We start from the raw sequence: 23216 nt of genomic DNA, 5'->3' as shown, positions 1-23216 counted from the left end.
AGAAATCAAACCCCTTTAATTTAGAACCAGGACTTTTCTTGCTTTTTAAATAGGAGCATCAACCCAACCGAGAACAAACTTAGTAAGTGTGATGTATTTAATAAAAGCAATAGAAGCATGATGTGTTTTTAAGTTACCAAAACCTACTCTCTTGCCAAACCTGTGGGCAAAAATATGATCATTAGCTTTGTAGATGAAGATCTCACTAAAAAGTGCAGGGAAGAGGGGGGGGGAGGGGGCTTCCTGTACAAATTGCAACCAGCCTGTAAACAGCTCTAGCAGGAAAAGACAAACATTTATTTAAAAATAAAAAGCCAGTGGACAAAATTGTTACCTGTATTCTTGCAAATGAAAGGAAAAGATCTGATGCTACAGCCTTGATCTTATCCATTGCACAGAGACACTGACTGCCACATGTTAGACCCCGTTAGAACTTGTGCACAACATAAGGAAAAATATCACCGGCAACAGATCAAGCAGCTGGGGCAACTTCTTACACATCACTTCTCATTGCAGATCTAAGTACTGTTGGTTTTGTCCATAACACCCACTGGAAAGGGTTCAAAGGAGCTGGGGCTGAGAACAGGCCATTTTTGGCCGTGGAACTTTGACAAAAATGCTTGTATGAGTTGACTGAAATACATGGTAGACTGAGTGCTCAGTTTGTTGGGCTGTGTCAGCTGGAAAGAGAAAACACTGGCAGTGTTTGTACAAAAGGAAAGATATGTTCTGGGGTAACAGAAAGGAAATGCTTTTGTGTTGAGCACTGTTATTTTGTAACATGTAAGAGGGAATTCTTCCCATTTCTTCCAGTAGGAAATTTTGAATAAAAATAATTCTAGATGGCATCAAAGTATTTTTTTCCTTCCAAGCCAATGGCTGGAGTTTGGTTACTCAACCAGAATGCTCCACGGCTTGCAAGTGCCAGCTGTGCTCTCCATAAGCAACGCTGTCTCCAGACAGATGCCACCATCCCATAGCTGGGATTTCATCCCCATAGTGGATTTCATGGGATGTGGCAGTAGGATTGCATCTCCTGTCCTCTCTGTTGGGCTGAAGGTTGTGGCAGCTTTAGGTGTGCCAAGGTCTGGAAGCCAGAAATGGGTACACAGCACCCAGGGATGTGGTATGTGAGCAAGTCTGCGGAATGAGAACTAAAATCTGTAGTTTTTAGGTTTTGGAGACTTTCATATTTAGGGTGTAAATAGAGATGGAGCCCAGGTAGCTCAGACCCCACAGCTCTTTAGCCCCAACAGAGGCAGGTGCAGTGCCCCAGCCTCTGGGTAGATGTGGCAGGCATGAAGACATCCGCAACTGCAGCTGTTCCTCACCCCAGCTCTGCTTATCACACCATTCTCTTCACATCCCATGGCAGCCCCGCGGTGTGCCAAGATGCTGTGCTCCACATCAGCACTTGGCTCTTTTGTTCTTCCCCCCTCTGGCATACCAGGCGTTTATATGATTGGGCAGATGAGCAGTCCCACATTGCTCAGTGTCATCGAGCCTCTCCAGCCCATTCATCTCCATCCAGAGACCTCCAAACAGCGAATGGAAAGCAAAAGGAGCATTGTATCAGGAGATGCTTTTCTGCAGCTCTGCAGGACGGGCTGTTATTCAGCCTGTAATGCTGTCACCAACTTGACCTCTCTGCAAACACTGCTCGAACTGGCAGGAATCGACTTTAGAAGGCCAGTTTGCAGAAAATAAATAAATGAATGAATGAATAAATAGCTGCTATGTGTTTGTTTAAACATCACAGAGCACTGCGTTCACATCTTTGCCCTGGAACTGACGGCCTCCTGTGGAGCCACTGACACCAACTTAACCCAGCAGACTGCCCTGCACCGGGATTGGGGTCAGGTGAGGGGATATCGGGATGGGGCTGGGGCTGCGGCGGTGCTTCCATGGGCTCAGCTCCGTTCTGGCAGCATGGAGGTTCTCACGACCCAGCTCCTATTCCAGGGCTCGTCCAGCTATTTAAAGCGCACCAAGAGGGGAAAAGTGCTCTGAAAATGCAGTTTCTGTGCACTAGACACCGTGCCAAATATTCTGTCTCTTTCATAGGCGGATAGCGAGGGATCCCACGGCTTGTCGGGTTTGTTTTCTTGCCCACTTTCAGCCATATGTGCTCGAAAGCTACAAGGCCCTATTAGGGATTCGAAAAGTCATCTAGCGGGTGAGCGAGCAGAGCTAGCCCTCCGAACCAAAAAAAAGCAGGATGCAGGCTGCTTTCTCATCCAGAAAAACAGCGCCGGCCAAAATAAAGAAAGCACTTCTGCAGCGAAAAGCCTGAAATGGGAAGCAGCAGCCTGCCTCGCCTGGGGAGAAGGGAAGAAACAGAGGCAAACATCCCGCCCGTGACCAACACGCAACCACACTACAGGAAGCAGTAGCCTCCGGTGATAAATAGGAGCCCCGGCAGCACAGGATGCGCGTGGGGTGAGCTCGGCGGGCCGAGGGGATGTGAGGCAGTGTCCGTCCATCCGTCCAGCCGGCGGGATGGCCGCGGCCCTGCTGCTGCCGCTGTGGCTGCTGCTGCTGGTGACGGCGGTGGCACGGGGTGAGGACGCCGAGGTGCTCTGCGCCGACACCGCCTGCTACACACTGCACCGGGCCGAGCTGGGATGGAGTGCTGCACAAGAGCGCTGCCAGCACAACGGCGGCAACCTGGCTCCAGCAAGCAGCCGGGCCGAGGCCGAGCGACTTGAGCAGCTGCTGGCAGCCAGCGCGGCCGCCTCGGCGTGGATCGGGCTGCGGCTGGAGCGCGGCCACTGCGTGCAGTCCCAGGAGCCGCTGAGGGGCTTCGCCTGGGCGGCCGGCGGGGAGCCCGGCAACTACTCAGCCTGGCTGGCCGAGCCCCACGTCACCTGCCTCAGCACCCGCTGCGTCGCCCTGCGGCCCGCCGGCCCCCAGGGGCCTCCAGGATGGGTCGACCGGCCGTGCCGGGCCACGCTGCCCTCCTTCCTCTGCAAGTTCAGCTTCCGGGGGATGTGCGGGCCCCTGCGGCTCGGGGGGCCCGGCCGGGTCAGCTACGAGACGCCCTTCAGGGTGCGCAGCCCAGCACTGGCAGCCGCCCCCTTTGGCACGCTGGCAGAGGTGGTCTGCGAGGGGGCTGCGAGCCCGGCCTTCTCCGTATGCAAGGGGCAGCTGGAGGGGGACAGCTTTGCCTGGCATCCTCCTGGGCCCCTCTGCCCCAACACCTGCACCTACAACAACGGGGGCTGCCAGCAGCTGTGCATGGAGGCATCTGGGCAGCCGTCATACTGTGCTTGCCATCCTGGCTACGTGCTGGGCCCCGACATGGCCTCCTGTCTGCCCGAGGATGCCTGCCACCCCAACCCCTGCCAGGGGACCTGCCAGCCCCGGCCCGGAGGCTTCGAATGCATCTGCGAGGCTGGCTACGTCCTGGCACCTGATGGCCTCCACTGCGTGGATGTGGATGAGTGCCTGGAGGAGCCCTGCAAGCACGAGTGCCACAACACGGCCGGCAGCTTCTACTGCTCCTGCCAGCCCGGCTACCAGACAGCAGGGCCTGATGGCCACGACTGCCGCGATGAGGATGAGTGCGCCCGGCCCAATGCCTGCCCCCAGCTCTGCCTCAACGTCCCCGGCTCCTTCCGCTGCACCTGCAAGGCCGGCTACCAGCAGCAGCCTGGCAGCGATGCCTGCCTGGATGTGGACGAGTGCCTGCGAGACCCCTGTCTCGGGTCCTGCCACAATTTCCCCGGCAGCTTCAAGTGCATCTGCCCGCCTGGCTTCCTCCTGCAGGACGATGGACACAGCTGCCTCGCTGCACCCACCACAGGAGAGCAGCTGGCAGGCACCATGGGGACCACCGCCATCCTCCAGACTGCCAGCACCGCGTGGACCGTGGGCACCCCCAGCCCTGCAGCCGTTCCTGGTGGGTTGACACCACCAGCCCCCACGGTGGTGGTGTCAGAGCACAGCCCCGAGCATGGCGCTGATGGCCCCCGGCTGCTCCTCTACTACATCCTGGGCAGCCTGGTGGCCATCCTGCTGCTGCTGGCCTTTGCCCTGGCCCTGGTGGCCTGCAGAAAGAGGGCGGCGAGGCAGGAGAAACCAAAAGCCAAAAGCGCGGCGGACAACTACTGCTGGGTGCCCGAGCAGCCCGAGAGCCGCAGCAGGGCAGGCAGTGAGCGCAGGTAACAGTGCCCACGCTGCGGGGCTGCAAGCAAAGGAAATCCAAAGTGAAGTGGGGTGGGCGATGTTCTTCCCGAGATGATTTTGCATGCCTTCGTGTCTGAGAGCCTGTTTTGGAGCTTTGGGCAAAGCAGGATCCGATCCCAACCCCAAGGCAGGTGCAAGTGTTGGGTGAGCAGATATGAAGGCAGCCCAAATCATGCTGGGAGTGTTAGCTGAAATGTGTAAACCTCAGCTTCCCAAAGTGAAGGGTTAACGGGGAAGGAGCAGAGAGCCTGAGATGGAATGGTGTAGGGGTTCCCTGCCTGCATTGCTCCTCAGCTCTGCAAAACCTCACAGGACTTGGAAATTGCAGCCAAGGAGAATACTGATTTGGCTTCCTAAGAGAAAACTATTAATTTCATCTGTCATTCGGTCTCCCCTTCTCAGATTTAAATTGTAGAGCTTCCAAAGCAGCAATTTCCCTGCTCCCCCACCACCAATCCCTTGTCATTCAAAAAAATATATATGTTTATGACTGAGTCCCTCTCCTTACCTACACTGCATTCTGCAGTCTGCCGTTCAACCCCCATGTTCCTCTTGTTCTCAGTGAAACAGGGTTCACATTTTGAAGTGTTTCACTGTGGCAAGAGCCATTAGCTGCAGCCACAAGCAGCTGGTTTTCATTGTTGATATTTTTGTTGTTGTTGCTTTTTAGAAGTTGTCATTACAGAAGCCGTAGAAATAAGCATTTTAGAAGCCCAGCAGCAGAAAGACCCTCCAGCAAAGCAGGAGCTGTAGGGGTGGTGGGGCTTCAGGACTGTTTGAGTTAAGCATGCGTGGGGTCTGGGCTGAATGTTTCCTCCATCCATCCCTGCAAGCAATGTACTGGATGTTGTGTGTTCACTAACTACTGTATAAACCCTCTAAACACCCTTCAAAGCAAATGCTTTCTCAGGGCGAAGTTTCTCCCCCATCTCAGGCTCGGTCCTGCAAAGAAGAGGGAAGACACATCTCCCTCTGGATTTGTACTGCGGGGAAGCAGCAAGAGATGGATCCTGATTGCCCCAATGCAGGCAAGCACCCTTCACCCTAGCAGCAGGGAGGCAGCTCACGGCCTGCATTCATTTGAAGGGTACATCGGTTTCCTGAAGATTCTGCTGTTTTTATTGTATACTTGAGGCTTAATTGCAACAGAAATGGGAACTGAACACAAAGGATTTTGCTGCGGGCACTGACCTGCATCCTGTTCTTCCGCATGTGGAAGAAACCCCTTTCCTGCTGTTCTTTCTTCTTCATTCCTCCATTGTAAAACAAAACAAAACAGGAAAGTGTAGCTCCTAGCTGATAGAAATGTTTTTTTAATGTTCTGCTTGTGCTTCCTTTTCTCCACGCAGTGGTTTGGAGCAGCAGCAAATACAGCAGTGGCGTTCTTGGAAGTCCTGCAGAAAATTCATAGCGTGTCTTTGTTATGACAGCAAGCCAGCAGAGCTTTCTGAATACATGAATAAATTAAGCAGATGAATAATCCCACCCAAATCAGTGGGATAACCTACATTCAGAGCATGAAGCCTGCATGGTCGGTCTGCACTAACTCAGGGTCTGTATGGGGAAGGAGCAATCACAGTGATGTGCCCCCCAGTTCAGGGCTGCTGGGTTTGCTGGATCAAAAGCCAAGGTGTTTTCAGAACAGTAATAGGCTCGGGAGCTTTTCTGCCACGGTTTTCCTATTATGGTATCATTTAATTGTTCTACACACAGCATCGACTCCGCTCTGAGAAAGGGAAAAAGAAGCATAAGCGCAGACTCAGAGCAGGCAAAAACCTGGGAGTTGTTCATTCCCTCTGTAAAAGCTGTAATCTTGACTTGTGTTGCCCAGTTGGTGTGTTCTGGTGTACATACTGCACCACAAGTGCAGCAGATCCTATAGCAGGAAGGCACTAATACGTGCTTAGGTTCAGTGTGGCTCTTCCAAGCTGAGTATTTCCTGATGTTGCTCCCTCCAATCTGGTGCTGTTCCACTTATCCCATCTCCCTTTCTTTCCACCATGAAAGCAGCAGGAACGTTTCAGTGTGTGTCCTCATCGGTTATCCAGAGCCCAGGGTGAAAACCTTGGGCTAAAGCAAATAGAATGGGATCAGACAGCTCAGGCTTACAGTCAGGAGAGAGGGAATCTCATCGTCGCTCCATCTGCACACACTGAGCAGGTCCCATAACCATCTCACTGTCAGGATGGCAGGACTGGCCAGCCAACACATCCCCAATGTTTTGAAGTGTTTTTTCAACTGTTTATTGTTTGGTTTTTATGGTCCAAGAATCCAGGCATACCTCACTTTATGTAAAAACTGCATGTCAGTACTGAGTTGTGCTTTGTGATGCCCAGAGCAGTGGCACAGCACCACAGCTGTTGGCTGCCTTCGACTGAAAGAAGAAAGTTCTCACATGCTGAACAGCACTGTACGTTGCTTTTCTGATCAAACACCAATAAAACCTAATGGAACACGTCTCTAGTGATTGCTTAATGCCTATCCTCAAATCAAATCACCAACCCAAACCTGCAGTGACCTAGGATAGCAGTCCAGTAGTTCAGCCACCCAACCCACATCTGTTTTTTCCCATTTGTGAGAAAGGTGCTGCAAGGAAACAGACTCTGCCAGTAGAATTCAGAGAAAAGATATTGAGTAATGTTAACATATAATCTGCAAAAATACCATGTGCCTTGCTTCAAATCCTGTAAAGGCAGACACTGCAAAAACAAATGCTTTAAGTGTCTGCTCATTTCCTCTTTTTTATCTTTATTTTCTGTAAATATTTCTTGGCATTTGGCTCTTTCAAGGCTGGTAAGTGAGGCTGATGCCTTGCCAAGCAGATCTGCTGGTGACAATGTGACAGAGGAGAGATGGGGTTTTCCTGAGGACTCACCGTGCTCCTTGAGTGACTCCAGCTGCTGTGCAAGTGCTGGGGATGGTGCAAGGCTCAACACAAAGCCCATGGATTTCAGAGCTTACTGTGCTTGTGTAAGCAAAACTCTCCGTGTTTCCTCAGGCAGGGGCTGGCAAGTTTTGTCCAGCTGAGCACAGAGGAACTCAAAAACCCCTCTGTCCTCTATAAACTGAGCCATGTGTCAACCATCGTTTACAGAAGGTATCAGTTAATTCCCCCAGATTTCCTTAGGGTGGGGAGATATTAAAAAATATCTCACAGAATGCCTTGGGTTGCAAAGGACCTCAAAGCTCCACAACCCCAACCCCTGCCATGGGCTGGCTGCCCCCCACCAGCTCAGGCTACCCGGGGCCCATCCAACCTGGCCTTGGGCACCTCCAGGGATGGGGCACCACAGCTCTGGGCAGCAGTGCCAGGGCCTCACCGCCCTCTGACTGAAGCATTCCTTCCTAACATCTAACCTAAATCTCCCTCTTTCAGTTTAAAGCCATTCCCCCTTGTCCTGTCACTATCAGACCACATAAAAAGTCACTCCCCCCTCTTGCTTATAAGCTCCCTCCTGATACAGGGAGGCAGCAGTAAGGTCTCCCCAGATTCTTCTCTTCTCCACGCTGAACAAGCCCACCTCCCCCAGCCTTCCTTCATGGGAGAGGTGCTGCAGCCCTCTGAGCATTTCTATGCCTTCCTCTGCACCCAACCAGCAGCTGTTGTCAAAGGTCTTGCACAAGTCCAGGCAGTCACATCAGTCGCCCTTCCTTTGTCCACCAATGCCATCACAGAACGCCATCAGATTGGTCAGCGAGGTGGCACAGAGGAGCACTAACCTCATTTTGGGGTCTCCCGTGTCCCCAGGTCCCCAGCAGAAGGGTGTGCGCTCCCAACAGTCCGCTTTTAATTCTTCTCTCATTTCTGACGTAGCTTGAGTAATGAAAAGGAGTGCTCTGTCAGCATCCTGGTATTCGGAGTCCCATTCCCCAAATCCAGCACATGAAAGAAAATCCATGACGCACAACCACAGCTCAGAAAACCCATTGCAAATGTCCACTATCAGCATTGCCCTGGCAGAGGGGTGACGGTGGCATTTGGGGTGACTCAGACCGGACCAACATGAAAACTCCCCCGTTCTGTTATCACAACACACAGCCCGTAGGAAGCCTTGCAACAACTGTAAGTTGCAGGGCACTGTGATTAATCAACTTTTATCGAGGAATAAGTGGTATGTCAGCAGGAAAGGCATTTCTTGATCTGTGACTCAGCCTGTCGGGGCCGTATGAGCAAACGCCTGGGATGGTTTGGGGCACCAAGGGAAAAGATCATAGAATAGGAAAGGCATTGTCAAACCACGATTAAGCCCGTGTCTTCTGCCTCCCATGTCTCCTGCTACCAGCAAGACAAGGGCAAGGACATCTGCATGGTGGCCCCATGCCTCACCCTTCTGGGAAAGCTTTGTTTTGGGATGGTTGGAAGGTTTTCTTGGAAAATGTCAAAATATTGGTCAGCACGCAGCCCTGAAGTGAAATTTATGTTTCCACAATATCTTTATAAAAGCAAAACACACGGGTTTTTATTTTGTTTGTCACTGATTGTATTCCATCTTTTTGCTTTTCCCATCGTTTCCCCCGACCTTCCCCCACTATTCTGCTGTTTCGCTTCTGAAAACAAAACTAAACAGAAAGGGGAAGGAAATCTAGGCACAAGAAGTAGGAAAAAAAAGCCATTAAAATGAAAACTGGGGGGAAAAAAAACACTTTTTTTTTTTGGCTTTTTTTTTTTTAAGTTGTTTTGCTTTTTTAAAGCCAAGAAAGATGGGCGTTACCAAGTGTTGGTGACAGCTCTCCTTCTGGCACCGGCCAGAGCTCCTTTAGAAAGTCACTGCTGTATGAGTAACTCGTCCTTCCTTTCCTAAGGAATAACTTTCCGTGAAGCCAGAGCAAGGGATACATGTCACATGGGAAGAGGGATGATGCAGGGCAGCAGGAGAGAGGGCAGGGATGAAGGGCAGCCCTGGGGCAGCAAGCCAGCGGAGCTATTATCCATAGTATTGATTATTATGAATGATCATCATTATCATTATTCCCTGTCTTTCCCTTTCTCCCAGTGCCCGCAGCCTCCCAGCAGCAATGGGAGAGGGCACATCAGGCTGGAGGGTGCAATAAAGTCACCTCCTCTCAAGGAGCGGAGCGCAGCAGCACGGATTTGTTTCTCTGCAGGGGATCCCGAGGGCTAATTGCTGCGGCTGAGCCTTCCAAGTAAAAAACATCCCTCTCTAAATTGAAAAGAAGGGTCAAATGCCCTTTTCCTTGAGTGGCGAAGCTTTAGATGTTTGCTTTTCATTTTTATTTTGCTCTCGGCCATGTTCTGATAGGAGAGGTGGATCCCGCAAGGATAAAAGCACGGATGGGGCCAAGCTGTCATAAAACCATGAGCAGGAGGCGGCCTCGCACTCCTTCCCCTGGAGAGCCACGTGATTGTTTTTAATTTCGAGCCCACACGACTTGCTTTAATTCCAAGCCCCGTTCCGTGCATAGCTGCTGCCATGCGGAGCACGGCGGATGTCCTTCTGCCCTCTCACCCCAAATCCCTCAGCTTGCAAACTGCAAAGGAAGTCCGCAAGGGATTGTCGCTCATCCCTGCTGACACCGAGCCCCACAAGTGCAAGGAAGCGTTGTCTCAAGTTCCTCGCTAACAAAAAGCTGCGAAACCCCGGAGAGCTTACGGACTTTCTTTTCCCTATCGCACAAAAACCTCGGTTTCTTCTCAAAAATCGATCCGGGTACCGTCCGTCCCCCCGGCGCTGCCACCTGCCGCCGGCGGTCGGGATCGCACGGCCGGGCCGAGGAGCCCCGCTGTGAGCCGCTACCCAGCGCTGGGGCTGCCGGGCTGCTCCGGGTCCCCTCACGGCCACCACTCTTGGGCACGAAGCAGCCCCTGACCCACTGCCCTCCCGTGCCGCCACCGCTGTCCCCTGCCCGTCACAGAGGGTCCTGCAGCAGCCTCAGCTCTCCCGCGATTGCCTTCTGTTCTCGTTCTTCTGATGTCCCCATATCTCCTCTCCTCTCCTCTCCTCTCCTCTCCTCTCCTCTCCTCTCCTCTCCTCTCCTCTCCTCTCCTCTCCTCTCCTCTCCTCTCCTCTCCTCTCCTCTCCTCTCCTCTCCTCTCCTCTCCTCTCCTCTCCTCTCCTCTCCTCTCCTCTCCTCTCCTCTCCTCTCCTCTCCTCTCCTCTCCTCTCCTCTCCTCTCCTCTCCTCTCCTCTCCTCTCCTCTCCTCTCCTCTCCTCTCCTCTCCTCTCCTCTCCTCTCCTCTCCTCTCCTCTCCTCTCCTCTCCTCTCCTCTCCTCTCCTCTCCTCTCCTCTCCTCTCCTCTCCTCTCCCTCTTTTTGCTTTTTCTTCCCTTCCATCCTATCTTTTCTTATTTTTATTTATGTTCTCATTTTTCTTCTTTTTCTTCTTCTTTTTAATCAATCTCCACTCTTTTACTGTTCTCTCTCCCCTCCCATCTCCCCGCCTCCTTTCCTTCTACTATCCCCACAACTCCCCCCTCCTCACCTCTTCCCCCTCCCTCTTCCCTCCCGCATCCCCGAAGGGGCGGCCGCCTCGCCCCCTCCCCGTCGCGGTCCCGCCCGGCCGGGCCCGGCCCAGCGGCACCTCCCGACTCTCGGGGATTTCCTCCGCGCCGGAGCCGCCCCCGCCGCAATCCCTCCCGGCCCGGCGGCGGCCCGTCCCCGGAGGCGCTTCCTTCCTGCGGCCGGAGCTCTATAAAGCTGCCGCCCCGGTCGGCGGCATGACAGAGATTCGCCGCGCCGGCCGCCCGCCATGCGGCGGCTCCCGCTGCCGCTGCTGCTGGCCGGACTGGTGCTGGGGCTGGGGCTGGGACTCGGCGAGCCGGAGCCGCCCGTCCCGTCGGGGACGCAGTGCCTGGAGCACGACTGCTTCGCCGTCTTCTGGGAGCCGGGGCCCTTCGCGGCGGCCAGCGCGGCCTGCCAGCGGCACGGCGGCCACCTGATGACCGTGCGCTCCACGGTAGCTGAGGATGTGATCGAGCTGCTGCTGCGGAACCGCGGCGGGCGGCTGTGGCTCGGGCTGCGGCTGCCCACCCAGTGCACCGAGCCGGCGCAGCGCCTGCGCGGCTTCCAGTGGGTGACCGGCGACACCCGCACCGACTACGACAACTGGGCGCCGTCGCGGCGGCGTTGCGGGCAGCTCTGCGTGGCGGTGTCCCGGGAGCTGAGCTGGGAGGAGCGGCGCTGCGAGGAGCCGGCCGACGGCTTCCTCTGCGAGTACAACTACCCCGACAGCTGCCCGCGCCTGCCGCTCGCCGACGGCGCGTCCCTCGCCTACCGCACCCCCTTCGGCGCCACCGGCGGTGACTTTCTGGCTCTGCCGCCCGGCTCCACCGCCGTCGTCTCGCCGACGGGGCTCCAGCTGCTCTGCGAGGCCGCGGCCTCCGGCGGGAGAACGCGCTGGGGCCGTTCCGAGCCCGGAGCCTGGCCGTGCCTCCTGGCCAACGGCGGCTGCGAGGGAAGCTGCGAGGAGTTCGACGGGGCTCCGCGCTGCGTCTGCCCCGCCGGCAAGAAGCTCGGCCCCGACGGGCGCGACTGCCTGTCGCCGTGCGCCGGCGCTCCCTGCGATCAGCACTGCGTGCCCGACGGGGAGGACTTCCACTGCATGTGCACCGAGGGCTACGAGCTGGGCCCCGACGGCAGCAGCTGCCAGGACGTGGACGACTGCGTCAAGGTGCCAGAGGTGTGCGAGCAGGTCTGTCACAACACCGAGGGCGGCTTCGAGTGTCGCTGCCATCGTGGCTACGAGATGGTGGAGGGGCACTGCATGCCCGTCCCCAACTGCAGCACCGGGCCCTGCGACCACATCTGTGAGGACGTGCCCGGCAGTTACCGGTGCAGCTGTCACAGCGGCTACGTTGTCGACCCGAAGAATCCCACCCAGTGCGTGCGGCAATGCGAGGACGGCAGATGCCCGGCCGAGTGTGACTTCAGCAACCTCTCCTGTTTTTGTCCTGAAGGCTTTGTGACGGACCACCTGCCCGACGGTGTCACGCTCTGCGTTGACATTGATGAGTGTGAGAATAATTACTGCGAGCACAACTGCACCAACACGCTCGGCAGCTACAGGTGCCACTGCCAGCCCGGCTACGAAGCCTTTGACATCAACCACTGCCGACCCATCTCACAGGACGACAACGTGGATGAGTACTCAGGAGATTCTGACCCCTCCGTGCCGGTCCCCAGCCACGTCCCACCCAAAGCAGAGCAGCTGCACCCTGGGGCACTGGTGGGCATCACGATGGGCGTGCTGTGCGCGGCGCTGGTGCTGCTGGCCGTCGGCTACCACGTGGCGAGGAAGCGCTGCCATCCCCCCAGCTCGATGGAGTACAAGTGTGGCAGCCCCCGTGAGAAAGAGATGGGGCTCCAGCAGGTGTCTGCAAGCCAGAAAGTGTAGGGAGCCTGGCAGCGAGCGGGAGGTGGATGGAACTGGGTAACGTTTGGTTGTAACCCCCCTGGTTTGTAAGGAGAAAGCGAGGAAAGCAGCTCATCGCATCGACTTCTCGTGCTGCCCACCTTGCCTGTTGCATACAGACCTCAGATTGCCAGCAATGCAGGGACCCCGCGGAGCATCACCGTGGTGGGGCTAAAGTGCTGATTTCTCTCCCCTCCCACCACTTGGGAACTGTTTGGGGGTGACATGGGTGTTCCAAGAGCACTGGGGTCATTTGTAGGAAAGGCATTTTCAGCGCTGGTGACACTGTGCCTTTTTTCCTCTTGTGTTCTTTCTTTTTTTTCCCTTTTTTAATTTTTTTTTTTTTTAATCCAGGGTGAGTTTAATTTGTGTGGAAGTTGACGGCAAAACTTCCTGGTGATGTTTGTGATGTTTGTGTTCCAGACCTTGCTGCTTGCTTTGCAGATGCAGGCTGGAGGATAAATGGGGGAGGTGGGGTGGAGAAAGAGTTGGAGTGGGGGAGATCCCTTGAAACAACCCCCGGGGTTATCAGTGCTGAGGATCTGTGCCCAAGCAGGGCCAGCTGCCTCAGTGCCAAGCTTTCTGGATGGGATTTTGGGCTCGGAGCTGTGGGGATGTCTGCCCCTCCAGCACTGAGCAGTGCAGCAGGTCCTGAGATGAACGCCAGCTCTGCGCTGCCCCGGTGGTCACTTTCTTCATGTAAATTGTTGAACCCACTGTTTTATACGCCCAGCACATGTGTAAATACTTATTTATTTATTGGAAATATACCCTACGCCACGCGTGATCACCTCGTGATGTTGTGTGCAGACCAATAAAGCTTTTACCGTCTGATTTATAGAAACCTGGGAACTAACTGTTCTTCCTGCCTGACCTTCCCCCCCACCCCCCCACCCCCCAAGCATCTCTCAGCCCCTTGCCGGGGCTCGGAGGCTCCCCAGCAGCAAAGCAGAGCTGTTGATTAGCAGAGAGCTGTGCTGAAAGCATGCCCTTCACCAGCAGGGTTAAAATAGCATGAATGAGCCAGAAAAATAGTGGGGAAGGGGAATAACACGAAAAGGACGAAGCTCAACCCAAACAAGCTGGAAGTGGCGGATTTAATGCTGCTCAGTGCAGCTCCAGCACTGCTCAACAGCTCCCACAACTGTGCTCAAAGTGCCCTTGAGGGTGATGCTACTCTGCAGCCCAGCCTTCCTGCTGGAAAGCATCAGTTTTGTCCCTCTGCCTAGGGATTTGGGGAGGGGATGTGGGATTTTTTTTATTTGTAGACCCTTATGGAAAGTTTTTCCTTTCCCTGTAAGATGAGGGGAGAGAGTGAAGGTGGGCTCCTGCTAAGGACTCAAAAATGCAGTTCCGTTTGGCAGGTGGCTTTTTTCCTGGCCTGTTTTTTGCTTGGACACAGATCAAATGGTGGGAAATGCTGGTGAAACCCTGGCAGGGGTCCCATGCAGAAACAGAGACTGGGCTGTGCCGTGCCGGTGACCTCATGTCCCCTGGGGCAGCACGTGGGTCCCCTCTGTGCCCATGGCCTCTTCCATCGGCCCTTTCCCATCCGCCCTCCCGTCCTGCATCCTCCCTGGGGTGGAACCCAGCCATTAGCCTGGAGGCTCCCTGGTGGCAATAATCACTCGGCCAAGGCTGGGAGCTGTGTCACGGGCCAGCGTTATGGCTTTTTATTTCATCAGGCTGCACAGCGCGGTCGAGGAGTGGAGAATGCCAGGGGGACACCCCAGCAGAAATGGGGGCAAAGTCATCGGAGAAGCATTCCGTTCCCAACGAGAGGGCAGTGTGGCCCTCCTCACCCAGCACCCTATTTGCAGGGCTGCAGAGGGCACCTTAGAAGGTGGTGGTCTTTGCCAGGAGGGTGCCGGGCTTGCAGCAGGGTTCGGGGCGCACGGGCTCCTGCTGGCAGGGCAGCGGCGGGCACATGCAGCCCTTGCCCTTGGGGTCACTTCGGGGCACGGCGCGGTAATCCAGGGGCTCTTCCTCTTCCTCCTCCTCCTCATCGCCAACAGCCCGTGCCTCGGGTGGGCAGCAGCAGAGGCTGGCATCGAGGCAGCGCCGCAGCACACCGTGGAAGGAGTGCCGGAAGTTTTCCGAGAGGAACCCGTAGAGGATGGGGTTGGCGCAGCTGTTGGAGTAGCTGAGGATGAGGCAGGCGTTGTTGACGGTGGCGTCGAGGCGGCCGGGCAGAAGAAGGTTGACCAACTGCACCACATAGAAGGGCATCCAGCAGATGACAAACATAGCCACCACCATCAGCACCAGGCGTGTCAGCTTGCCCTCGGAGCGCCGGCGCTGCTGCCAGCCCACCCGCTGCGCCACGGCCCGCATCTTGCCCACAATCAGCAGGTAGCACAGCCCCATGGCCAGCACCGGCAGCAGGAAGCCCAGCAGCGTGGTGTACACCACAAAGGCTGCCGACCAGGCTGGGCTAGGCCATAGCAGATTGCAAGCCACCGCTTGGCCATCACGTGTGACTGCAGTGCCGGCGAAGATGGGGATGGGTGAGGCCACAAGCAAGGAGAGGAGCCAGACGGCTCCGTTGACCATCTTGGCCACCCGTGGACGGCGATAGGTGGCCGCCCGCAGCGGATGCACCACGGCAATGTAGCGGTCCAGGCTGAGCACCGTCAGGCAGAAGACGCTGGTGAACATGTTGAGGCCATCGACGCCCAGCACGGTGCGGCACAGCGCCCGGCCGAAGGGCCAGTGGTGCAGGGCGGCCGAGGTGGCCACGAAGGGGATGCTGAGCATGAAGAGCTCGTCGGCAATGGCCAAGTTGAGCAGGTAGATGTTGGTGGCCGTTTTCATCTTGGTGTAGCGCAGGATGACAAAGATGACCAGCGAGTTGCCCAGCAGCCCCAGCAGGCACACCAGGGCGTAGATGCACTGGATCACCACCATGCCCGCCAGCTCGCCCACCCGTCCGCCCCGCGCCGACGGCCCTTCCATCCAGGCTGCGCTGGCGTTGGGGGGCACCGCGGAGGTGGTCCACGGTGGGAAGTGCTCAGCGTTGGTGCTCATGCTGCAGGGCAGCCCATGGGGGATGAGTGCCGGCCTCTGCCAGAAGGGGAGGGCCCCGCACCGCCGTCCTCACCAGGCCCCGGGGGTCTCAGGGACCGTGGGCAGGGAGCGGGGGCAGGGGGCACCGTGGCGGCATCAGGAATCGGCGCTGCCTGATGAAACCCCTGCAAATCCCAATGGTTTCCTTCACCCCCGCGGTGGGAAGCGAGCAGAACGCGAGAGCGATCCGGAGAGATTTTACCTCCCAGTCCTGTAGGGATGCACAGCCGGGGGGCTCCCGGCCGAGGGGCTGCAGGGCTGCTGCTGAGGAAAGTCCCGCTGACCTGGATCAGATGACCGGCGGGATCCGAACCTTTTAAAGCGAAAGGCAGACCGCGCTCTCCGGATTTGCATGTAGCCGAGCCTCGCCGGCCCGCATCACCTGTGCCACGGAAATAAGCTTTCCCATCTTAAAAACAAGTAAATAAATAAATGGACACATCGATATTAAAAAAAAATAATAATATAAAATAATAAAAAAAAGCTCCCAATTTCTGCTCGCTGCACTCCCATTGAAAACAAAGCAACCGACATACCCTTCCCCCTTCTTTCTCCTCTAAGTGCACGGGATTCCTCCCGCTCCGGCCATGGCCATTGTGGAGGCGGGGATGCCGCAGCCCGGCGCTGTGCTGGGGGGGCCCGAGCCCCACGCCTGGAGCCGAGCAGGGACCCCACGGCTGGGAGGCGATGGAGGCCTGTTGCCCTGGTGACGGCGGCGGCCCACCCCCCCCTTTCCCCGCGCTTGCTCCCGCATCCTTCACGCATCCCTATCCCTGCGTTAGTTTCCCTGTGCAAGAAGTAACAAGGGGATGTGAGGGGTGGGGGTGAGGGCTGCAATCGCTGCCCCAGTGAGGCCGGGTGCTGCTGGCCTGGAAATGGATGGGATCTGTTTGTAGGGTGGGACCCCCAAAGCAGCACAGACCCCACAGCATGTGTGTGCATCCCCTTGAGTTTTTCATTTAACAAATCCAACCCAACTCATTCTGGGAGCAAAGGGCTTGGTAATGTGATGGCCACTTACAAGAAGGGCTGTAAAGAGGACCTGGAAGGAGGCTGTGTGAGGCGGGGTCGGCCTCTGCTGGCAGGGAACGGCCATAGGACGAGAGGGGATGGCCTCACGTTGTGCCAGGGGAGGTTCGGGTTGGCTGCTAGGAACAATTCCTTCTGCAGAAGTGATTCTGCACTGACACAGCTGCCCAGGGAGCGCTGGGGTCACCTGGAGGAGTCCCAGAGCCGTGGGATGTGGCACTGAGGGACGTGGGCAGTGGCATGGTAGGTATGGGCTATGGTTAGACTGGGTGATCTTAGTGGTCTTTTTCACCTTTGTTATTCAATGATTTTATGGTTCTCTCCCTTGTCTGCAAGTCAGCTCCCTGCTCACTGGGCAGTGCCTGTGGGAGTTTTGCTGGGATGCAGCTGGCAACCAGCTGGCTGAATTTTTATATGGAAGGAGTTTGGACTGCAGCAATATAGATAAATGCACATATTATGTTACTGAGAACAGGCTCAATGTGCATGGGAACGCAGGTGCCTATGTCTTCCTGGTGCTTAAATATACGGCCATCATTAATCCTGCAGCTAGCAACATTTTTGGCTAGGATGTCCCAGCTTGAATGTCCTGGCTGCAGAAAAGCACAGAAGGAGCTGGCACTGATTGAGGGCTGGGGTGAGGACACTGAGAAATATAGTCAGTGGGCACAGTGGGGATGGTTTGGTGTTGCAGTAGTTGATCTTAGAAGTCTTGTCCAACCTTAATGATCCTACAACACACAGATCAAGCTCCCGGTGGGTGCATACATCCAATATGTATCTGATATATGGGGAGAGCAGGCAGCCTCAGCCTGCACGTGGCTTTTGGATGCTGAGCACCCACCCAACAGTCTGCACCCTATTGACTTAGAGCTTTGTAAATGCAGCACCACACACTTTCCTAAGCTCACTCTTGGCATATTCCCTCCAGTTGCTGCTAGCTAAATATTTGTAAAACCAAGCCTGCCCCCTGCCCTGCCAGGCCTCCCAACAAAAGGCACTCAGTGCCTTTTTTTCTGGCTGCAACTGAACATCCACCTTGAAATGTGGCCAAAAGAGGGGGAAAAGGCCAAGGCTGGCCTGTGCTCCTGTTCAAACAGCACGGGCAAGAAGGGAGCAGGCTGGCACTGAGCGGGCTAAGCCACCCGCAGGGCACAGAAGAATTGGGCTCAGGTCTGCGTGGTGCTCACAGCAGTTCTCCAAATTCAGCACAAGAATGGCAACCAATTCTTCCAGGGTTTGGCTGCCCCTGCAAGCACGGGGCAGACGGGGCTCTTGAGTGAGCAGCCAAGGCAAACAAAGAAAATAAAACAAAACAATCCTTCCAGGCGAGCCCCAAGTGAACTCATCTCGTACTTCTCCGGTCAAAATGAATGTTCAGTGAGATGTGAAAAATGTGCAGAGAGGATTCCCAGCACCCAAAGCCTGGGGTGGGCCTGGAGATGCGGCATGGATGCACCCAGCAGCAGCTCACGCAGGCTGTAACAACACGATTGCCTTGAATTAGGCCAATTTCCATGGCTCAGCGTTGATGCACACACTCCTCATGATAAGGTATGTATCATTTCCTTCAGCTAACGGTCCCCATGGCTGATTACATCATGATCACTGACTTACATCTGGTTTCTAATCTGATTCTCTTTCCAGTTTCACTGCCAGCATCCTTCTTTTCACTGTTTTTTTGCATGCAGGTGCTCAGAGGCTGCTAGAAACTGAGAGCAAGGTGCAATTCCTGCAATAAAGTGCAGCACAGCAATCAGCCCCCAGAGGCATTGCTCCTTGAGGGAATGCATGACGCCAGCACACAAGATCAACACTTCCATCTCTTCTTAGTGTAGATGTGAAACTGGAGCAAGCAGAACCCTTTCCTTCTGCAGAAGCACAAGCATCCAGATGGCATTTATGGTGCCTGGCAGGACCTGCAGCTTGCTTGCAAACAGTGCATTCATTTGGTTGTCATTAATTTGGGTGGATCCTTCAGGATACAAATTGTGGCAAGGGACTGAGGACATTTGTCCTTGCATCAGCTGCAGCAGTGACATGGTAAGCTGTAGTAATACAGTGATCCTAATAATGTTGCACACAAGTTATGTCAATGAAATAATAGTTAATAAGTTAGTGGCAACTTAGTGCTGGAGCCCTGGGAAAAGGAATGGCCAAGGGTACCCAGTGTGCCCAACAAGACTCATGCTTGACTTTGCATGTGATTCTGATACAGCATGGGCCAGCAAGGGATTTGTCCTTGAATCTCAGGGAACCACAAGCCACAGAATCATATAATAGCTTAGGTTGGAAGGGGTGTTAAAAAATATCTTGCACTTGGCATCATAGGCCCACTCCTCAGGCCTGCCCAGGTCCCTCTGGATGGCATCCCTTCCTTACTTTGTGTCCATTGCTCCACTCAGCTTGGTGTCATCAGCAAACTTGCTGAGGGTGCGCTTGATGCTACTGTCTGTGTCACTGATAAAGATGTTGAAGAGCACTGACCCAAGATGGACCCCTGGGGGGACACCACACCTCACTGCCTGCACCTGGACTTGGAGACACTGACCTCAGCCCTCTGGCTGTGACCATCCAGCCAACTCCTTATCCACCAAACAGTCCCTGCTCCAAGCCTATATCTCTCCAATTCAGAGATAAGATTGTGAGATAACAAGATAAGCGATCTCTGGCTATGTCTTCACAAGCCAATGCAGAGAGCCACAATTGAAATTATTAAAAATATATATATATATAATAGTCAGAAAACCAGATAAAATCATTACCACTGGAGCAGAACAGTCAAGCACAGAAGGAAAAGAGATTTAAGATGCATGACAGGGAGGAGCAACCATCGCACTGTGCATCCCACCCTGTCCCCCAGGCAAATGCGTGCTTTCTTCAGTTATCAGTTGTGCAAGGAGCTGGTGGGGTGCCAGTGGAAACCGGTGACATTGAGACACGAGGCTGCACGAGGGTGTGGTGAGCCCTAAAACCCCCCCCAGTGCTTAGTGGCTCTTGCAGAAAAGCTTCAAGGCTGCCCTGAACGAAGTGCAAACCATGCGAAAAATCAGTTTGCATCAGGCTTGGAACCAAGCGCCGTTTGGTTGTCACTCTCCAAAAATGTGCAAAGCTGTGCCAAGCTCTGCTGCCGGGGGACAGGACATTATCATTCATCCTTTCACTCTCCTGCAGCACGCAGCCATTTCTACAAATTGCCTTTGTGCAAAAACACATGGAACATAAAGGCAACAATGGAGTTCGGGGAGATGCGAGCCGCTCCTCCAGGGTTTCGGATTTCCTGGCAGAGCTCACATATCCTTTGTTGCTGAAAACAAGGATCAGCAGAGAGCACCACACCTTCCAGTGCGTGTGGTACCGGGGCTCCAGCTCCTGTGCTTCCTCCTTTGGGATTCCACAATAGCCAAAAGGTTGTGTTTTTCCCCGTTTCTGGATGGAATGAACCGACGCCGTGCCCACCTTTTGCATCTGTTAAATATAAATTGAAAATAGAATGCATAGAACGCATTGTTATACGTATTATAGCATGTAGAATGGATTAGGTTGGAAGGGATCTTAAAGAACGTGGAACAAAAGCTAGAGCAGATGGCATCTCAATCCCAAAATAATAAGGAGGAGAAAGAGGGGAGCAGGAGAAGCCCTTGGGTCCCTCCAGGCACACAGCCCAGCCCTGGCTGTGATGTTTGGGTGCATCGAGATGCTCTCGGAGGCACGGAAACACACAGGGAGCGCCCAGGAGGGTCCCCGGCCCCAGCACAGGGGGATGACAGATGGCACATCCTGCCTTTGTTTTCTGAGGGTGGAGGGCTGGGGAAGGCTGATAGCATCGTGCTGAGCTCGCTGCTATGCTGCGAGGGCCTGCTGCAAGAAAATAAAGCTTTTTTTCTATCTTTTTTTTTTTCCTCTGGGTTATCTCCGGAAATCAGCCTAGGGACACATGCTGGAGGCTTCCAAAAGAGAAAGCTTTGCTGTGTCTGATGTCCATGCAGTAGAACCCAGCCCTCTCCTTCTGCCAAGGAGCCCTGGGCCAGGCAGCAGTGCAGTTCCCTGTGGCACGATTTGGCATCGATTTGCATGGGGCAGGTCGCACCTTGTGTCTTATTTTCCCCCCTCACTTCAGAAGTCATAGCATGAAGCTAGGAAAACTCTTTGCCACAGACCCTCTGGTGTAAGCAGAGAGTGGCTGCATTCAGTGGTCAGCCTGAAAATCACGTTGAATTTTTGGTATTGTTCCAAAACATCTTTATGTTACAACTTTCCTCCCGTATCTACAAGTCCTCGCTCCTTTGTGGCCCTGTCAGTATTGCCAACTTCCCTTTATATGTATTTACTTTAGCTGGAGCAGAGTGAGGTCCTCGTCCTGTGGGAAACCTCAACCTCTCTAGACTGGATTTCTTTCCTTCTGTGCGGCATTTAAAGCATAGAAATTAAAACCAGAGCCAACAGCAGGTGCTGTACTGCTCAAGGGGCTCTCCTTGTTCACATAGATGACTGCAAGTGAAACAGCTGCAAATCAGCTGGAGGCTGGGAGATGGTTTTAGAAGCAAAATGTTCATAAAATCCTAGAATTGTTAAGGTTGGAAAAGACTACTAAGATCATCAAATCCAACCATTAGTCCATTACATTTATGCCCACTCAATCACGTCACACAATTCACATTGGTATTCACCCAGCCAAGATGCCTGGCTGGGTTGGAGGCAGTGGGTAACAGGAGGAGGATGGTGAGGATTTGGGGCAGTCCAGCACAGCCTTGGGGTTGCAAAGAACTTTAACAGCACCTCCAGCATCAGCAGCGATGCTCTGAGCATCAGCATCAGCAGTGGGGATGGTTGGCTCCGATCACATCATCTTCCCACGTGTTGCTTTGGATGGGGTCCATCCTTATGTCAAATATTGGGAAACAGGAGAGGGAGGTTCAAAATCCTGCCTGGTCAAGGTGAGCCCATGGGGTCAGCATGGGGAGGGGGGAGGGAAGTGATGGAACACAGATCTCTGATAGAGGCTGTGGTTCCCCGAGGCAGAGCCCCACTGGCTTTTTAGGAAAAGGAAAAAAAAAAAAAGAAAAAAGAAAAAAAAAAGAAAAAGAAAAAGAAAACCTGATTTTCCTGATATTGTTCTGCACCTTTAAAGGAAATTCCAGGACTGGGGCCGTCAGTGGAACAATGAAGCGAGATGGGGAGCGGGAAGGGCTGGCGGGCAGCTCGCTGTGCCCCCACCTCTGTGCTGTGTCAGAAAGGAACCAGGTCCATCAGATTGGTGCTGTACCCAGGGGTGGGATGTGGGCATGCTACTTCTACACCCTGCATTGGAAAGACGTGCTGCCAGGCAAGTGTTAACCTCCTGGCTTAGCAACTCGGGCTTTGGTGTCAAATGATTCACTTCAGAGCTTTTTTTTTTTATTTTTTTTTTTTGCAAGGAGCCAGTTCATTTACAAATCACCAGCTGGAAGTTATTAGGCCCTTAAAACAAAATAAATTACGACCAAATTGCGTTTCCCCGCGGTCGGTCTGCTGTTAATCTGTGCAAAAGGCTGGAGCCAGCCAAATCCTGGCACGATGGCTCGCTGCTTCCCCTTTGGCATTTTCCTGTGCTGCTGCAAAGGAGACGGCCTGCAAAGCCTTTAGGAAATGGCACCGAGGTGGAGGGGTGCTCTGGGGGGAAGCTGGGATGTGGGGCTCTCTGGGTTGCTCAGCGTTGGTGCTGTGCTGTGGCGAGGAGCTGCTACTTTGGTGGTGTTGCATGGGGTTGTGCAGGGGCTGGCAGGGAAAATAGTGCAACGTGGGTTAAACAGGCTTCAAAATTGTTCAGTTCTGCTTTATCTGCGCTGTTTAAAGAGATGGGTTTGCTCCCCAGGCTTGCTCTCCGGCTCTTATCTGCACCACCATCACGTGTGTGGCACAGGTCATTTCTTCCAACTGACAGCAGCAGTGCCATCTGGTGACGCAGAATGACAGCAGGTCGGGCACGTCGTGTCAGAAATGCATAAACGGGTCTCGTCTGTAACCCTAAAGGCAGCCAAGCACATGCCCGGAGATGTGCAGGTTCTGCAAGGGTGACAGAGTTGTGCACAAGTGAAGGATTTGTGTGTGAGTGATGTGGTTGTGCACGAGCAGTGCGGCTGTGCCCACCCTTCAGACCCAACGCCAGGCAGATGGACATAAAACTGAGTGCAAACATGGAGAGTGCTCTCCTGTTCCCAGGCTGCCAAGGTCGGTGTTACGTGCTGTAATTCTTACTTCAGGCAATAAATCCTCCATCCCAGACTTGCAGGAGCTTGCAAGGAGATGTAGGGATGCCATGAGACCTCATTAAATAGAGGCACTGCAATCAGCTCCCTCCACATGCCCTGCTATTGCAAGAACTCAGTGAAGACTGCTTCACCAGGGAGCATCTCAGCATCTCATCATCCCAACATCTCAGTATCCTACAACATACCATCCCAACAGCTCAACACCCCAGCATCCCGCCACCCCAACAACCCAGCATCTCAAAATCTCAGCATCCCAGCATCTCAGCCTCTCTATGACCCAGCATCCCAATATCCCATGACCCCAATATCCCA

General features: G+C 54.3%; 2 protein-coding genes across 2 annotated transcripts; one reads left to right on the top strand and one right to left on the bottom strand.

The window, feature by feature from the left end:
* Positions 1–1807: 1807 nt before the first annotated feature.
* LOC128078275 (uncharacterized) lies at positions 1808–13021 on the top strand. Its single transcript, XM_052678291.1, has 2 exons — positions 1808–4163; positions 10845–13021. Exons 1-2 carry the CDS (start codon positions 2500–2502, stop codon positions 12538–12540), a joined length of 3360 nt encoding a protein of 1119 aa, XP_052534251.1. The 5' UTR covers positions 1808–2499; the 3' UTR covers positions 12541–13021.
* Positions 13022–14202: 1181 nt separating this feature from the next.
* On the bottom strand, positions 14203–16316 carry SSTR4 (somatostatin receptor 4). Its single transcript, XM_052683630.1, has 2 exons — positions 16161–16316; positions 14203–16033 (listed from the first exon to the last, which is right to left on the bottom strand). The coding sequence occupies exon 2, from the start codon at positions 15583–15585 to the stop codon at positions 14395–14397; it is 1191 nt and encodes a 396-aa protein (XP_052539590.1). The 5' UTR covers positions 15586–16033; positions 16161–16316; the 3' UTR covers positions 14203–14394.
* Positions 16317–23216: the final 6900 nt, after the last annotated feature.

The sequence above is a fragment of the Tympanuchus pallidicinctus genome, unplaced genomic scaffold, assembly GCF_026119805.1.
Source record: "Tympanuchus pallidicinctus isolate F22 unplaced genomic scaffold, pur_lepc_1.0 scaffold1, whole genome shotgun sequence".
NCBI classification, from domain to species: domain Eukaryota; kingdom Metazoa; phylum Chordata; class Aves; order Galliformes; family Phasianidae; genus Tympanuchus; species Tympanuchus pallidicinctus.
This window is presented reverse-complemented; position numbering and strand designations above follow the sequence as displayed.

Excerpts from the sequence above, each read along its gene's own strand:
- LOC128078275 (XM_052678291.1), top strand. The coding sequence starts at position 2,500 with ATGGCCGCGGCCCTGCTGCTGCCGCTGTGGCTGCTGCTGCTGGTGACG. Across the intron at positions 4,164-10,844 it reads AGGGCAGGCAGTGAGCGCAG|CTGCCGCCCCGGTCGGCGGC; the intron begins GTAACAGTGCCC and ends AGCTCTATAAAG.
- SSTR4 (XM_052683630.1), bottom strand. The coding sequence starts at position 15,585 with ATGAGCACCAACGCTGAGCACTTCCCACCGTGGACCACCTCCGCGGTG.